The following is an 18,098-nucleotide window of genomic DNA, read 5'->3' as shown; positions in this document are numbered from 1 at the left end:
CAGCTGTAGTGGCTTTTACAAGGAAAGGCAATAATCCTATAACTCTCTACTCTGGTGTTCTGAGGGATCACAAGTGTTTCAGAATCACGGGCAGTGGGAACTACTTCATTCTTGTGTCCAATGTTAGCATACCAGGTTACAAGAGGAGGACTTGTGTTCAGTCTAACTTGGACCAGAATTCCTCCTCCTCTTGGACAAAGATGGCAAAGCCCATCTTTGGACCTCCAGATTTACAAGTTTTTTCCTGATTTCTTTCCAGTCCACATAACCTAGTTAGTGTCTCTCAATTTTTGTGCTGTAATAATGTTACTTTTTAAGGTCTTGTCATTTTCTCTACTAGCATTCTCTCTGAACAAAGCTTGGGTCTTTTCACTTGTTCCTGGAAATATAATCCCAACTTACTTTAAGACCAGGGTTTTCTTAGCCCAGTAACTAACTCACTTGCAATCCTGGTATTCTTTTATGACTGGACAGGCTGAGGGAAGGCAGAGAGCCTTTAATGCTGATCTAGACTCTGTGGAGGAGGTATGCATCAAGAACCTAGAACATGACTTCCCTTTTAGTTTTTCTTGTTTCCTTGTTTCAGTGGCCAACAGGATGCCCATGGACGTATCCAGATTAATTATGATCACCCTTCAGTGATGATCACTGTTATACTGGTGTTTAAATATTAGATGTTTGTTTAAAAATATATGTTGACTCATCTAGGTTAGGACCACATTTTCATTAATACTTTCCCTAATAGCATTCATTAAACATTTATTGAACATAAATTTATATACAACATTATGCCAGGTGTCTGGGGAGATAAAAAGATGCTTAAGACATTATCCATATCCTCAGTGGGATTATAGTCTGATGTTGGTGGATATTTACCACCAACATAAATAATTCTAATAAAAGCAATGTACCTGCCATCAGAAAATTTTAATGTGTTGCAGAAGCACAGAGGAGCACTAATTCTGATTTTTTTAAAAAGAAAGCAATTGGGAGTTGCTTGCATTTCTGCATTGATGCTGTCTTATATTTCTTTGATAGGTGCTGAGGAGAAAATACTTGGAGAATTTAGAGATACGTATAATCCAGCTGCTTCTGATTTTCATCTTCAAGCAATGATCCAGTCTGCTGGTAAATTGGTCCTTATTGATAAATTGCTTCCCAAAATGAAAGCAGGAGGTCATAAAGTGCTCATCTTCTCTCAGATGGTACGCTGCCTTGACATCCTGGAGGACTATCTCATACATAAAAGGTAAGGCATATAATTCGTCTACTGAATTATACCATGAATTATGCTAAGTATATGTTGTTAAGGTTTTTGCAGCACTGTACTCTAGTCCAACTTTACTCACATCTTTCTCTTTATCTACATAAGAATCCATTCAAATCTGTGAGTAAAGATTTGCTTAGGATTGTGTGTCAGTGTTTTCCTAACCCTACGTATGTTGCAGTAGTAGGCTGGGCTAAGGAGACTGATTAAGAAAACTTTGCAAATTGATAGGTATTTGTTGACCTAGGAATAGAATGGGTTTATTACTGTACATTTTACTTGATTTGTAAACCTTGTAGTAATGACACTTTAAATGGACTTATAACCTTCTTCAAAATCTAAAAAAAGGGTTCAAGATCCTTTTCAGATCTATTTCGTTGTTATAGTTAAAACCTGAACTTGCACTTTGACTCTTACCATACGCTGTATAAAATGTGTTCATGCTTTAATCTTTTCTGATTTATTTACTGTGGCATTTTGTTTTGGTTTTTTGATGCGTGACAGTAAGATAGTCTTAAATATCGTCTAATCAGTATTTAGGTAAATAGGATATAGGATATTTTGTCAGAGCATTAGCGGTCCAATCAGATATCAACATATTAATATAAAAAGGAATCTGAAGATTCAGCTGTAGATTTTAGTTCAGTGGATTTTGACCCTTATAGATAAGTAAAGGTCTATACTAGTTTATATTATCAGAGATTATGTAGTTCATTTTTATTTTTCATTTTTATTTCTAGTTCCATTTTTAGTGTCAGTTCTGCTCCTTTAGTCTCATTCCAAAATGTGTTAGTCTGAATTTTATAGCGTGTAAGTAGAAGGAAGATTACATTGCAATATTCCTAAAAATTCATTCTTAAATTTTCTTGATCTCCTTGCACAAAGAGAGATAAAGAGAGATTATGAGATAAATTTCTATTATCATGAATTTCATGGACAACTTCAAGTTTCTTTAATGTCAAAAGTAACATTATTAGAAGTTACACCCCCATTTCACAGGAACTAGAGATAACAGTGGAGCTGCTGCTGAGACACTAGTCAATTATATGTGGAAAGTGTCTTGAACTAGAAGAGGTGTGGCAAATGTCATGTATATTCCTCTTTTGGTTCCTAAATTTTTATGTATTTTAGTTTTCTTGATGTCCAGCAATTCTGAGTTTTATGTTAAATGAGAAAGGATAAAAGATGGTAAAACTTAATTGCTTAACAATAATGACTATAAAGAATGAGCATTCTAGTTTGTCCTTGATGTATAGTTTACAATCAAGTATATCAGTTGAGAGAGTAACATGATTGAGACAGAGAGAAACGTTGGTAGGCTTCTTGTATAAAGTTTTATGAAAGTCTTTGTTTCTTGTAAAAACAAAGAAAAAGTCATTTATTATAATGAGATGAGCAAAGTAGTTTTTATGGACTGTTTTTTAATTCCACCTTCTGAAAATGATATTCATTGTAATGGTATTTTATCTATACATCAGGAATGCAGAGATTTTGTATCTTTATATTATTTTGTATTTCCTCCTTAGCACCAACATCAGGAAGTATAAAACTGTAGAAACTAGTTGGGGTAGTATTGCTTCTTAATTTTATAGTAAACGTAATGTTGCAGGAAAACTGACTTTACATTTGATAGAATGTGTCTTCATTTTCGTTATATTCCTCTATTTAAATTTATTGCATTTCACTTGACAGATATTTATATGAGCGAATTGATGGAAGAGTCAGAGGGAATCTTCGACAAGCTGCAATAGATCGATTTAGTAAACCTGATTCAGACCGATTTGTTTTTCTTCTTTGTACCCGAGCTGGAGGGTTGGGCATCAACTTAACTGCAGCTGATACGTGTATAATTTTTGATTCTGATTGGAATCCTCAAAATGACCTTCAGGTAAATAAATTCCTTGGCTAAGAGAATTAAGATTTTTTTTTTAATTTCTGTAACTATTTTTGATAATCCACCTTTTATTTTTATCTGGGCAAACTACCATGTATGTTTCCCTAAGCAATGTCTATGCCAAATGAAATAGGTGAAATTATTTTAATTTAATGACAATAAAACGTATTTATTCAGAGGTCCGCCCCGTGGCATAGTGGTTAAGTTTGGCAGCCCAGGTTCATGAGGTCAGATGCTGGGCTCAGACCTCCGCTTTTGGCAGCCCAGGTTCATGAGCCAGATCCCGGACATGGACCTACACCAACTGTCAGCCATGCTGAGGCGGCCACCCACATACAAAGTGGAGGAAGATGGGCACAGATGTTAACTCAGGGCAAACCTTCCTCAAGCAAAAAAAAAAAAAAAAAGAGGAAGATTGGCAACAGATGTTCAGGCTAATCTTCCTCACCAAAAAAAAAACCAAAAACATGTTTGGATGAAAGTTATTCTATGAAGAGGAAAGCAAAAAGAATAAAATAAAAGAATTATGTAATATCTATAAAAAAATATATATTTATTTAGATTAAATATCTTACTAACTTCTAAAAAGGTTTACCTACTCGAGTTCACTATTTAATTGTTTAAAGTGTATTATGTAAATTTGAGAGAGGCCTAAGCTTTAAGAATAACTTATTTGTAATAAAAATTTCAGAATTTTGCTTCCTTAGAAATAAATACTTGCTTATCCTAATTTCATCTTCTCAATCATCATATAATATGGTATGCATAGAATTGAAACATAATAGGCTATACCTTTTTTATGAAATACTGTAGAAAATTAAGGTTATACATATAAGTTAAAACTACTTGGACTTCATAGAAACAGGAATATTAATTAGAGTGATCAAAGAGAGTCAAGTTTGCAAAAGATAAGCATCTAGGAAAGAAAGTGTAAGAGAAATTCTTCTATTGCTCTTGATAATCTTAACTGTATTGCAATTAATATTAGTTTAAGATATAAGACCAATTATAGTAAATTGTTATTGAGAATATGTCTGGTAATAAAACATAAGGTTTTAACCTCTCATTTGTGTAACTATATGTAATCTAGTTCAAAATATCAAAGGCTTATCTAAAATTAATAGATTGAACCAGGGACAAATTCTTTCTGTAGACGGTCAGTTAGTAAATATTTCAGGCCTTTTGGGCCACATAAGATACCTGTCACACATTCTTTGTTTGTTGATTTTTACAGTCCTTTAAAAATGTAAAAGCCATTCTTAGTTGGCAGGCCAGATTTGGTCCACAGGCTGTAATTTGCCAATCCCTAGGTTAAAAACAAATCATAATTATTTGCCTTTGGAATGCATATGTATACTTAGAACTGCCCACAGTCGTGTGATATTCTAAAAGTTAATCTAAAATAAAATAATAAAGTCACATTATAGAACCTGAGTAGGAACTGGAGAAATGGGACCAGATTCCGCAGCTTCTCCTTCTCACTTGGTTTTTCCTACTTACTGCTAACGTAGATCTAGTCTTTATAGACTAGTAAAAAATTTGGGCTCTTATACTTTCGTTAGACCTGGAGCAAAGTTATTCATTAACAATTCTGAGTCCTAAAGGGCACAAAATGGATATGGATAGAATAAAGATGTCACCAAGGGCATAGCATCAATGCCACCTATAAATTTTAAAGCCACAATTGATGATTTAATCTTCTGAAAATAATGGGAAGGTGATTCATTTGGGAGAAAGACGACTGATTTCTATAGAACTTCTGGATTCAAAATTTATCACACAAAGTTTTAGTAGGAACTGGAGATAAAATATGAAGCTCTTATGTCATCTCTGATGTCTCTGCTTCCAGCGTATCTACATATTAGATAATTAGTTCTTTCTCCATTAAATAAAATTTAGGTCTCCAGAGTTAGTCACCTTAGATTTTTGCCCCCCTCAAAATGACCCAGCTTAACTAAAATTTATTGAAAAGATTGTTGATAAGGTAGTCAAAAAAATTCTAGAAATTTAAGTTAGATTTTAAATTTAGAGCTTAATTTGCCAGCAACCAAAAAGAAAATCTGTTCAGAGTTTATGTTCCTGTCTAAAATTATATTGATGACACCGTCTTTCAAAAACAATAATTCTTAATGGATTTATAATCTCTGAAATATAAGTTTAAATTTTAACTTACTGCTGATTATGGAATCATTTCTTGTTTTAGTAAGCTCTACCTTCCTTTCCATAAAAAGGTTATATCTAATTCAGTAGCAAGAATATCTAAAAATTTTTACATACTTTTATATTCAATCAACATAATTTACTATTAAGTGCCTTCTGTGTAATGCGTTTTGTGCTATTTTGTAAAATAAATTGAATCTGTAACTTTTCATTTTTTATAGGCCCAAGCTCGTTGCCACAGAATTGGTCAAAATAAAGCAGTTAAAGTCTACCGACTAGTAACTCGTAACTCATATGAGAGAGAGATGTTTGACCGAGCCAGTCTGAAACTGGGCCTAGATAAGGCTGTGTTACAGAGCATGAGTGGAAGAGAAAGTAATGTTGGTGGTGTATGTATATTTTCTTTTTCACTTGCGGTTTCTGTTTTTGTTTGCATTTAATTTTGACCTCAGGTAGTATATCATGTAATTTTGATCCATACTAGACACTAAATAGATGGCTTTATGTAAGGAAGCATTTCAGAATAGAGCTATATTTAGTTAATGCTTTTGAATCTCGTTCTGTCTCTGTAGCTCCAGTGCTTGTGAATTCTAAGAATGTGTTTTCAAGGTAGAAATTCTTTGCTCTGCTTTTAGAACGTTGTATCATGGCATAGCAAAATAGGATTTGTGAATTTTTCTGCTATATTTCTACAGTTTTTCAAATTCTTTTTTTTTTTTTTTTTGTGAGGAGGACCAGTCCTGAGCTAACATCCAATGCCAGTCCTCCTCTTTTTTTGCTGAGGAAGACTGGCCTTGGGCTAACACCTGTGCCCATCATCCTCTGCTTTATATGGGACGCCGCCACAGCATGGCTTAACAAGCAGTGCGTTGGCGCGCACCCGAGATCCAAACTGGCGAACCCCGGGCCTCCGCAGCGGAGCATGCACACCCAACCGCTTGCGCCACCAGGCCGGCCCCTCAAATTCTTTTTTTAGTGTGAAACTACTAGCATTGGCTTTGTCTTGTTATACATCATGTTTTTTGCCATTTTTTCCCTCAAGATTGTCGTCTTATATCTTGTGCTTGTAACAACTATAGAATCCTAGTACTAAAAAGAACCTTGAGAGGTTACCTGCCCCGTAGGCTTTGTTTTAACTGAAGCCATTTTAGGCAAATGGCAAATCTTATTTTAAAGATAGTAGAGAAGAGTCAACAACTTCAATGTATTCTTTCAGAGAATTCTCTTTTATGTATATCCCAAACCGCAAATGCAGTTTAAACATGACCTCTGTGTTCTTTGACATTCTTTAAGGATACTTTCTCATTTTATAACTTTAAACAAATATTGTTACCAAAATTATTTTCTCTTGGGGCTGGCCCAGTGGCATAGTAGTTGGGTTTGCGTGCTCGGCTTCGGCGGCCCAGGGTTTACAGGTTGGAATCCTGGGCGCAGACCAATGCACCACTCATCAAGCCATGCTGTGGCGTTGTCCTACATACAAAATAATGGAGGGTGGGCGCAGATGTTGGCTCTGAGCCAATCTTCCTCAGCAAAAAAAAAAAAATTTCTCTTTAGATTCAGCAGCTTTCCAAAAAGGAAATAGAAGATCTGCTTCGAAGAGGTGCTTATGGTGCCATTATGGAAGAAGAAGATGAAGGCTCTAAATTCTGTGAAGAGGATATTGATCAGATTTTACTACGTCGTACAAAAACTATTACAATCGAGTCAGAAGGACGTGGGTCAACATTTGCCAAGGTAACAGTGAATACTATTTTATAAATATACCAGTAATGTTCACTACTAAACAAATTTAACTGTTTCTTACTCTGCTAATTATTTGCAAAGCACCTCCTTAATGTTTAAATAAGTTGAATTAGCTCAAAAGAAGTAGGTAATATACTCTTTTTCTTCATTTTTTCTGATCTCTCATATCAAAGTTCACATGTACTCTTCTGATCCTAGTGAAATGGGATACGTGTAATAACTAGAAATGGTTGTAAGTATTAATCAGAGTAGAACATTATAAATCAAATTTAGAAATGAAAAAACGCATGCCAAAGTCACAGCAAAATAGAAGTAATAGTGTAGGAGGTTAAATCATCTTACATTAACTTATAGTAATTTCAAGTACCTAAAGGAGAGAAAGGATATCTAATTTCATTTTAAATATTTAAATCTAACTTGGGGAAGGTAACATGAAATTTGTATCTGGAAAAGAAGTGTTAATAACTATATCTATCTACCCTATTTGGAAAAAACATTTTAAAAGGCTACTAACAGCTTTTATATTCCTTTTTTTTTTCAACAGAGACATGGTAAACCTATATCTTGCGTTCATCTGAACACTTTTTTATTGCAGTATTCTGTCCCACCTGCACTGATTCATACAGGTTTTCTCTTTCACTTTATTCTTTCCTACATTTTCTTCCTTCTCCATCCCCATCTCTGCTTTCACCCCAGAAGTCTTTCTTTATCTTTATGGAGAGCACTGTGTTATAGCAGGTAGTGCAGGGGCTACTCCAAAAGTAATGATATCAGTCTTCAAATGAAAATTTTTCTCTTGTATTCTTTAAGCAAACTAATGAAATCTTATGTCAGGTACTTTACTAAGTACTGGAAATACTGAAATGAAGGGGTTCTAGTTGCTGAAAAAAATAAAGGAGAACATGATTAATTCTGTGTAAAATGGTAGAACAGAGAATCAGGAAAGCATTTGCAGAGAAAATAACATTCGAGCTGAGCTTTGAAGGAAGTGTGGATTATTGTGTTACCAGAAGAGAGGAAGTCACATAAATGAATCGTAAGTTGCTAAACTACAAGGAAAATTTCAAGGAATATGGCATGGGCATGTATGGATGCACAGGATGAATTAAATGGAGATGAAAATGAAGGGGTTAAGGAGATTAGACCCAAACTGTGAAGGGCTCAAAAAAATTCCATTTTGAGGAATTTGAACTTGATCCTGAGGCAGTTAAAAAGCTTTTAAATCCCTTCAAGCAGAAAATGGACATAATGCGGTGTAGTTGAGAAATTTGACTCTAGCAGCGATGTAGAGAATGAGTTTGAAAGGAGAAAGACTAGAATCAGCATGACCAGAGAAGTGGCTTGAATAGGATATGATGATGAGTGAACCAGGGTAGTAGAGACCCACTTGAATCAACAGAAGTTGATGACCAGTTAGAAATTTGTGGAAGGAGGTGTCAAAAATGACTTGAAGTTTTCTGACTCAAGTAGCTAGGAGGGTCATGGTGTCATTAAGTAAGATAGAGAATGCGAGAGAAGGAAGTTCATGTGGAGAAAATAAAATGTTGGAGCTGTTGTATTTGTGGCATTTACAGGGCATCCAAGTAGAGATGTCCTGGAGAGTTGCCTAGGATACAGATATAGATTTGGGAGTTAATAGAGGATAAATCAGAAGAAAGTATTGTGGGAACAAAAGGAATACTGCAGAAGTAAAGTATAAGACTGAGAACTAAAACTAGTCACGATTGGGTAGATATACCCTGGCTCCAGCTACTTTCCTGAGAAATCCTGTTTACTTGGGATTCCTTGACTTTACCCAAGTTGTTGACACACTATGTACAGATATTTTTTCCCTCATGCCTGAAATTGAGTTAATCAAAAAGTATTAGTCATAGTGATTGCCTTTGTTGGTTAGGCTAAGCATAGAGATATTCTCCTTAAGTTTGTTTTTTTTTTAATTAATGTAGGCATATGCAAAGCATTTAATGACCATAGGTGATTCCAGGCTTCCTCCTTTATAGTGTTAAGGATAATCTTGGTAAGTCAGAACACCAAGGTTTGAGTTCAGAATCATAAACTGAGTGATCTTAGACAATTAACCTTTATGAGTCTTTCTTGTCTTTAAAGAGGAGAGCATAATAATCATACTTGGCTTTTCCTACTTTACTATATATTACTCAGGTATATTCTAATCGTAACCAGCTGTGCTCTAAGCATGTGACACACTTAAGTATTTAAATATCTATTTTAAGTCCTCGGACCAGGGAGTAACTGCTGTTACATTTGAAAAGAGAGCTGACTGAAGAGGTACCACAATAGCTGAAGAGAGTCCAGAGAATTTGCTTGTGGTTGTCTTATAATTTGTTCATTTCCATAGTTGTGTGGGAATGCCATTGTATAGTGGGCATTTGGCATAGTGGAATGTGGCACCACTATATAATGGCACTGAAGGCGTGAAGTTGATAGTATTTTATACTTTTTCCTGGAATTTCCAATGACTTCAGCTATGTACAGTTTTTTTCAGTGGTTTGGATAATTGAAGTAACTCCAATCTGTGTTTCTTTCCACTACACTATTTAGACTTAGTACCTATCCATCAAATAAAAATCATTATTGGTTACTTCATTTGTAAGTGGTTATATCACCTAAACCTTGTTTTGAGAGATTTTCATAAGGGCAATCAGTGAGATCTTAGACATAGAAAAGTTTCAAGTCTGGTTTTTTTAAATTTGCTATAGAACAAAAGACTTTGAATTGCTTAATTTACAAAAAACAAAACAAAACAGTCTGAATCAAGCTTTGGACGGATTGCTTATTTCTAAGGCCCTTCTACAGCGCCTGCTATACTTTCTCGTGTAGGAAGATGGATTTCACCAGTTAAAAGTCTTTTCTTGCAAATAGTAAAGAGATTTAATGATTGAAGGAGTACCCTTTAAGAAAAATGCTTTTTGAGGAACTAGGATATTAAGATTTAACATTTGAACGTAGTCGATAAACCTGTACTTGATGACATCTTCCACAACAGGCATTTATCTCATTTCCGTAGGCATTAAACCATTGTTACAATCCTTGAGAATTTTCTAAGTCATCTGGAAAATAGCTTATATGTCAATTAACAATAGCATCTGGAATTATTTAGAAATATTTGAAAAATAAATTTATAATTTCTCTTATAATAAATATAACAAAAGCTATTTATTCAAAAGCTATTTATTCATGAAGTACAGTTTCTTCCAGGCAAATTATTTTAATTATCAACAGTCATCTGGTAGCAGAATAAAAGTGATTATCCGTTGTAACATAGAATTTGTTTTTTAAGGTAAGCAACCATAAAGTAATATATTTCAAAAATCTAATTGTTTTCTTTTAATGACTTTTCATATTTCACAGCTTTTCATGGCAAGTGTTCTCCAATTCATGTAAAGCAAATGTTCATTTGCTAGGTTGGTTAAATCTCAAAAAGCATGTATCAATCAAACTATAGTACAAAATAAAACTTTTCACTGTTCCTGAAAATTGATGAGTTTATATTAATGAAGATTTGAAAAGATGGATATGATATGTTTTTAGTTATGAGAAATTCATTTCTGAATTAACAAGTTGAAGCCCCCTCATAGTTTAGGGATTACTTGAGCATAGTCCCATGTCTGTTCCTCATACTCATTCATACCACTTTAATGAATTATCATCATCTACTTGTATGTAGATGATGATGGCTATCTACTTTTTGTTTTGTCAAACCAGTTAGCGTTTGCTCTTTTAAGTTGGATATGAGTTTTTATAATATATGGTTTATCACGAAGAGATGTCTCATTGTATTATTACCTGTTACCACTGTAACAAATTACCACAAATTTAGTGGCTTTCAACAACACAGATTTATTCTCTTATATTTCAGGATGTCAGAAGTCCAAAATGAGTCTTACCCAGGCTAAAATCCATCATCAGGGCTGGTTCCTTCTGGAAGCTCCAGGGGAGAATCTGTTTCTTATCTCTTCCAGCTTTTAAGAGTGCCTGCATTTCTTGGCGTGTGACCACGTTATTCCGATCCCTGCTTCTGTTTTCACATAGCCTTTTCGTCTTCTACAGTGAAATCTCCTCTTCTTTCCTCTTATAAGGACAGTTGTGATTACATTTAGGGCCCAGTGGGATAATATAGACTAATCTCTTCATTTCGAGATCCTTAACTTAATCACATCTGCCAAGGCCCTTTTGCCCTATAAACTAACATTTACCAGATTCCAGGAAGATATTTGGGAGCCATTATTCAGCCTACCACACTCATTTCAAAGAAATAAGAAATTACTGTTTTCAGTGGTTTCATAATATTAAAGTTATAATTTAGAGCAAGAAAGAAAGGAATTTAAACTCATTTCATTAAAGCACTTATTTCTGTCACTTCTGTTTCATAAATATGGTAGCAAAATGCACGTTTTTAAACATTTTATAATAAACACTTCCTATATATACAAGAATCTTAATAACCTAATCTCAAAAGAATGTTTGGAATTAATGTACTTATTACTTGGTAAACAATGTCATGAACAGAATCTTAAAGTTCAACAAGAGGCATTTAGGATTTTAATTTTGTTCCTACTCATTTTTTAGATGTTTTATAAAGATTCAAACTACAAATATAGACAGAATAGTATAATGAAACCTGTGTACTCATCACCCAGCTTCAACAGTTATCAAGTCCTGTTTAACTTGTTTCATCACTGTCCTACCCATCTTTCATATTATTTTAAAGCAAATCCTAGACATTATAGTATCACCTCTATAAATGTTTCCATATGTATCTGTAAAGATAAAGATTTCTTTAACATAACCACAATACTATTATCACGTTTAAAAATAAACTTAACAATAATTCCTTGATATCAGTTTTCCAGTGTTCAAACTTCCAGTTATCTTGAATGTCATAACTGACTTGTTTGCTTGTAACAGTTTTATCATCTTTTTAATGTGTAATTTTCTGCGTTTTAAAATTTCATTAAGATGGGTTTTTTAATGAAGATTTCTATCATTTGATTATATCTCAAATAATCAAATTTAAGACATTATGTTAAAGCCATTTATTCTCCTTTGAAAATCATTTTATGTGACCATATTCTTCCATTTATTCTTATAAGAGTTAACATGCATTTTTCAGGGTCTTTTCTTAAAGCATCATGTATCTTCACTGCTTATTTCATTTTTATAAAGTACTTTGATGACTTTTCTTTGAAGTGGCCTAGCTATTTTTGGGAACTTTAAGTTGCAAATAATGGTTATTAGTTTATAGGTTACAGTGTTGAAGTAATGTCTAAAGTTTGTTCAAACTGAAAATTTTTATAATTTCTACAATATTTAAGAAAATAAATCACTTATATTTTCTTCTTTTGGTCTTCTGTAACTTGTTAAATCTTCACAATGATTATGTGGTATTTTTGTCGTAAGGAAAAGAGTTTTTAAAATAAATACAGTGATTCATTTTTCTTTATTTCTTATATTCTGTTTTGCATTTTCTTTAGAGCTATATCTGTATAAAAATGTGTTGGAAATAAAGTAGGAGTATACCAGAAAATGGACTGTATAGTGCAACCAGTTAAAATTCTTATTCTAACCTAATTTCTTTATATTTATGTAGTGTTTCTAGAAAGCTTATCTGTGTCCTGTGTAGTTTTTTGACCAAAAAGATTTGATCCTTACTAATTAAAAGTGTAAGAGTTAAACAACAGTAATAACTTAGGTAGCTTTGCCTCTAAAACTCCAGCCTATGCTGGCAGTAAGCCTTTTGGCTTTAAGCAGATGCTGTGCTATGTTTCAGACCATTGCATTTGAAACATCCTTTGAATATATGTGTGTATACTGAATTCAAATTCTATCCACGGTAAATGTGAGAAGAGAATGTTTTAAATATACTTTGATAGATTTTTTCCTCTACCCTTCAAAACATTTGGAAAAACTGCCCTTATGTATTTCAGGCGAGTTTTGTGGCATCTGGAAACCGGACAGACATTTCCTTAGATGATCCCAACTTCTGGCAAAAATGGGCTAAAAAGGCAGAAATAGATATAGACGCCATCAGTGGCAGAGTAAGTATTTCTTTCCCTTTAAAAAAAATTACTTGTTGAGATACTCCGGTAATATTTTTATATTTAAAGGTTCAACTATGTACTTACTGAAATAAATTTATTTATCTGCCTAAATACATTGATGTGGGGTAGTAGAATGATCAATATTGAGTCAGACACTGCTTCAATTTAATACTTATGATAGCTATCATGATAGGTGATAATAAAGAGAAAGTTTAATTTTGGTTATTTATATTCTTAAAATTATGTTTTTTAATTTTTAAAATGTCTTCAAATCATGAGTTACTTTTATTTTGCTCTTTAACTTTTTCTTTGTGTCAGATCCCATTAACGCAAATATAAAAGAGGCAAAAAAAAAAAAAATGAAGTCAAGAAAGTGGCATTTTTAAACTTCCCTTAGAGCTAAGGAAGAAAGGGCCACAAAGCTAAAATAGAATTCATAGAACTGATATTCTGTTCACTGATAACTGTTCACTTCATAAGACACCTGTCTAATAATTATATAGGAATCACTGTGAGCCTTACCTACTATCAGAATAACTGCTAAATGATTAAAAGAATTTTATATTAAGCACTGATTTGTGGGATCTATTTTACTAGATAGCCTTTTAAAATGTAAAACTTTATAATGGGAAATAATGCCACTAGCCTACATAATCTGCTATTTTTCATGTATTTTTGAAATATGTGTAAATGTGTATGAAACAAGTAAATTTGAAAAGATATTTATGAAAATATCATTATTTGCAAATGGCATGTTTGCATGCCTAAAATGACAATGGAATCTGCAAACCACTATTAAAATTAATAAGTGAGTTTAGTGAATTAACTGGATAGATGATAAATATGCCATTTAGCCTTCCTAAATATTGGTGTTAACAGAAGTAGAAAAATATAGTGGAAGAGGAGATCTACTTCACAGTAGGAAAAAAAGAGAACACTTAGGGGTATACCTCCTGAAAGATACATATGATTTCAGTAAAGTGAATTACCAAATTTAATTGGGAGATTTGTCAATTGGAAAGGAAAAAAACTACATATTTTAAGAGTTAGTTTATAAATATTGAAATGCAACCCAAATCAAAACGTTAGTTTTTTCATAACCAGACAATATCTGAAATTCTTCTGGAAGAATGAATGGTCAAGAATATTAAATGCGGGGCCAGCCCGGTGGCTTAGCAGTTAGGTGCGTACGCTTCGCTACTGGTGGCCCAGGTTCAGATCCCGGGCACACACCAACACACCGCTTGTCCAGCCACGCTGAGGCGGTGTCCCACATTCAGCAACTAGAAGGATGTGCAACTATGACATACAACTATCTACTGGGGCTTTGGGGATAAAAAGGAGGAGAATTGGCAATAGATGTTAGCTGACGGCCGGTCCACCTCAGCAAAAAGAGGAGGATTGGCATGGATGTTAGCTCAGGGCTGATCTTCCTCACAAAAAAAAAAAAAAAAAGAATATTAAGTGCACTCTTAGGAATCTGTCCTATAGCAGTAATCACACATGTACCATTATAATTTAGTGCAGTGATGCTCATTGTCACATTTTTTGTTCTAAAAAAAATTTAGAAACTAATTAAATCTCTTATGATAGAGGAATGGTACATCTATATTATTTAATGCAATAAGTAAAAATAATTATGTAGATCCCTATGTACTGACATAGAAAGAACTCCAAGACAGTTAAATTTTAAAAGAGAGATGTAGAACAATACTTATAGTATGATCTTTGTTTATGATTTTTCAAAAGTATATATTAGTGGTACACAGGCACTCATATGCATTTACACTATGGATCCAACTAGAGCACACTCTGAGCCAGACACCATTCTCACATTGTGACTAATATGAACAAGACAGATAAACGCCTGCTTTTGTAGAGCTTATGAATTCTGGTGGGTAAGACAGAAGTAAACAAATATATAAGATAATTTCAGAGAGTGAAGAAAACAGAACAGTAAGATGGAAGAGAATGCCTGGAGGAGATAGCATTAGGTAAAGTTGTCAAGGGAGGTCACTCTGAGGGGACATTTGTGCTGAGACTTGAATGTTGAGAAAGAGCCAACAATGTAAAAACATGAGGAAAAAGCTTTCTCAAGGTAGAGGGAATGGCAGTGAGCCCTTGGTCCAAATAAGCTTGCTGTATTCCAGAAATAGCAATGACATTGTGGCAGAATGTAGGGAGTTAGTGAAAGTGGTGATAAGTAAGATCAAAGACCATAGATGTGGGTCAAATCAATAGGGCCTTGTAGATTATCCTAAGGAGTTAAGGATTTTATAAATAGAGTATATAGTCATTTAATACTTGTAACATTACATTTTCTAATTTATACTTTGTTAAAAAACAAAATTTTTCTGGAAGTGGAGTACAATGAAGACAGACTAGCATTACTTACTATTTGTAAAAATATAAAACTATATTAATATATTATAAAGGAACCATAATTTAAATAATTTGATTCTGAGAGAAAGATATAAAGAGCAAAGAATAGAATAAGAACAGAAAAAGATCAAATTATAAGATTTTAATAAATAGTGTTAAAGAAAAAAGGATTATTTAATAATTGCGATTAGGATGTTGAGTTAGCATTGGGGGGAACATTATAATATACTCTATACCAAGTAAACTCCAATTTGTGATAAAAAGTTTTATTTTTTTGAATCGAAGCATGGAAAAATAGAAAAATTAGATTTCTGTTTTATCGAATATTTGGTGGGAAAACATTCTAAATTAGAAAAAAATCGTAAAGGAAATGATCAGCATATTCAAATATGTAAGACTGAAAATTATGTAATGGTGCAGTCAGATTGATGAGACTATTTGTAGCAGAAGTGTATATGAAAGTTAATATTTTTATTATATAAAAGCTAATACAGGCCGGCGCCGTGGCTTAGTGGTTAAGTGCGTGCGCTCTGCTGCTGGCAGCCCGGGTTCGGATCCCGGGCGCGCACCGACACACCGCTTCTCCGGCCACGCTGAGGCCGCGTCCCACGTACAGCAGCTGGAAGAATGTGCAGCTATGACATGCAACTATCTACTGGGACTTTGGGGGGAAAAAATAAATAAATAAAATCTTTAAAAAAAAAAATTAAAAAAATAAAAAAAAAAAGCTAATACAAGTGGGTCAGAATACATCAAAATCTCAAAAGATGAACAAAAGACATTTGGAAATTTACTCAAGAAAAAATACAATTTTTTTTTTTTTTTTTTTTTTTTTTTTTGTGAGATCAGACCTATGCTAACATCTGCCAATCCTCCTCTTTTTTTTTTTTCTTTTTCTTTTTTTTTTTTTTTTTTTTTTTTTGCTGAGGAAGACTGGCCGTGGGCTAACATCCGTGCCCATCTTCCTCCACTTTATATGGGACGCCATCACAGCATGGCCTGACAAGCAGTGCGTCGGTGCGTGTCTGGGATCCGAACTGGCGAACCCGGGCCGCCGCGGTGGAGCACGCGCACTTAACCACTTGCCCCACCAGGCCAGCCCCCCTCTTTTTCTTTTTTTAAGAGACTGGGACAAGCGAAAAGGGACAACTCTTTCTTACAGAAGAATACCAATTAATAAACGTAGAGGAAAAAGGGAAACAGAAAATCAGCATTAATCCACCATAGTAATAATCGTAGCAGAAAAGATCCATCAATGAATTCTAAAATTAGTGGGTGAGGGCCGGCCCCGTGGCTTAGCAGTTAAGTGCTCGCACTCCGGTGCTGGCGGCCCAGGTTCGGATCCCGGGTGCGCACCGACACACCTTTTCTCTGGCCGTGCTGAGGCCGCGTCCCACATACAGCAACTAGAAGGATGTGCAACTATGACATACAACTATCTACTGGGGCTTTGGGGGAAAAATAAATAAATAAATAAAATTATAAAATAAAATTAGTGAAATTCAAGGAGAAACAAAATTTTTTACATATTCTCACAGTATATTTTCCAAAATATTTATTAATTACAAAAGGAAAACTAATTACTTTACAGTGGAGAAACTTGGCCAAGAATGTTAACATCACCTTCACCTCACCGGTAATAAGACATATTAACATCATATACTCCCTTAAATCTGATGCACTGTATACATACTGTGGTATAGCAGGATCTTCATGGACCTTCCTCTCCTACACTTTACCTCTCCTGCTCTAGGACTTGAACATTTCCTAAACATCTAATGCCATTTCAGGCCCCTTGTTCTTTCGTCTACTTATAATGCCGTCTCTTCCTTGGCTGCCTAGCAAACTACTTACTCTTGAAGATTTCTTTCTGGTGTCATTACTTTGTAAAGCTTCCTTGGACTTCCTTTGTACTCATCGTGTATCATAAAATATTTCATCCTGAATAGCATTTATTTATTTACACATTAGGCTGACCCTCAAGACTACAGATTTCTTATGAGCAGAAAGCTGTCTTACTCATCTTTATATCCACAGCCCACAATATAGTGCCTAACTTAGAGAAATTTCTCAATAAAGATGAAAAGCGTGTCAACTTAAGTTATTTTGAATGAATTAAACTCTATTGAATATAGTGAGGTTCATACACTTATTACCTTGCTTTTTGTATAGTAATATAATTCTTTTGGAACACACTTGAAACATGTTTCTAGATCTATAAAATATTTGTATCCTTTGACCAATATTTCCATTCCTAGGTATTTCTCTTCTTTTGGATTTATCTTTAGGATAAATTTAGCTTACAAAGATCTACTTTAGCATTAGTTATTTTAAAAATTGAAAACAATCTAAATTAAACTGTGAATGAATTAGGTAAAGAAAATTATGATGCATAAATTCAGTTTAAAAATATATTTTATGGTTATTGTAGAAGCACAATAATTTTTATATTAATAAAGCCAAATACCAAATTCTTTTTATCCTGTGACTGTAATATGATAAAATTATATGTATATGGTAATTAAGATTTTAAGGAATATAAAAATTTTTAAGTTTATTTGGTAGGTTGGTGGAATTGTTAGTAATTTCT

The 18,098-nt window shown here is 33.8% G+C and overlaps 1 protein-coding gene across 13 annotated transcripts in view; it reads left to right on the top strand.

Annotated features, from left to right (window-relative positions):
• CHD9 (chromodomain helicase DNA binding protein 9) overlaps positions 1–18,098 on the top strand; it is a 226,719-nt gene that overhangs the window by 163,438 nt on the left and 45,183 nt on the right. For all 13 annotated transcript variants that reach the window (XM_087420261.1, XM_087420262.1, XM_087420263.1 and 10 more), the window contains 5 exons: positions 1,039–1,249; positions 2,960–3,155; positions 5,543–5,710; positions 6,879–7,058; positions 13,013–13,123. In XM_087420261.1, the coding sequence (XP_087276387.1) occupies positions 1,039–1,249; positions 2,960–3,155; positions 5,543–5,710; positions 6,879–7,058; positions 13,013–13,123 (866 nt within the window). The remainder of the gene's footprint in view (positions 1–1,038; positions 1,250–2,959; positions 3,156–5,542; positions 5,711–6,878; positions 7,059–13,012; positions 13,124–18,098) is intronic.

Source organism: Ceratotherium simum, chromosome 30 (genome assembly GCF_057802395.1).
Source record: "Ceratotherium simum simum isolate JZ-2026a chromosome 30, ASM5780239v1, whole genome shotgun sequence".
In the NCBI taxonomy this organism is placed as follows: Eukaryota; Metazoa; Chordata; class Mammalia; order Perissodactyla; family Rhinocerotidae; genus Ceratotherium; species Ceratotherium simum.
The sequence above is the reverse complement of the archived record's forward strand: the minus strand, read 5'-3'. Positions and strand labels throughout refer to the sequence as shown.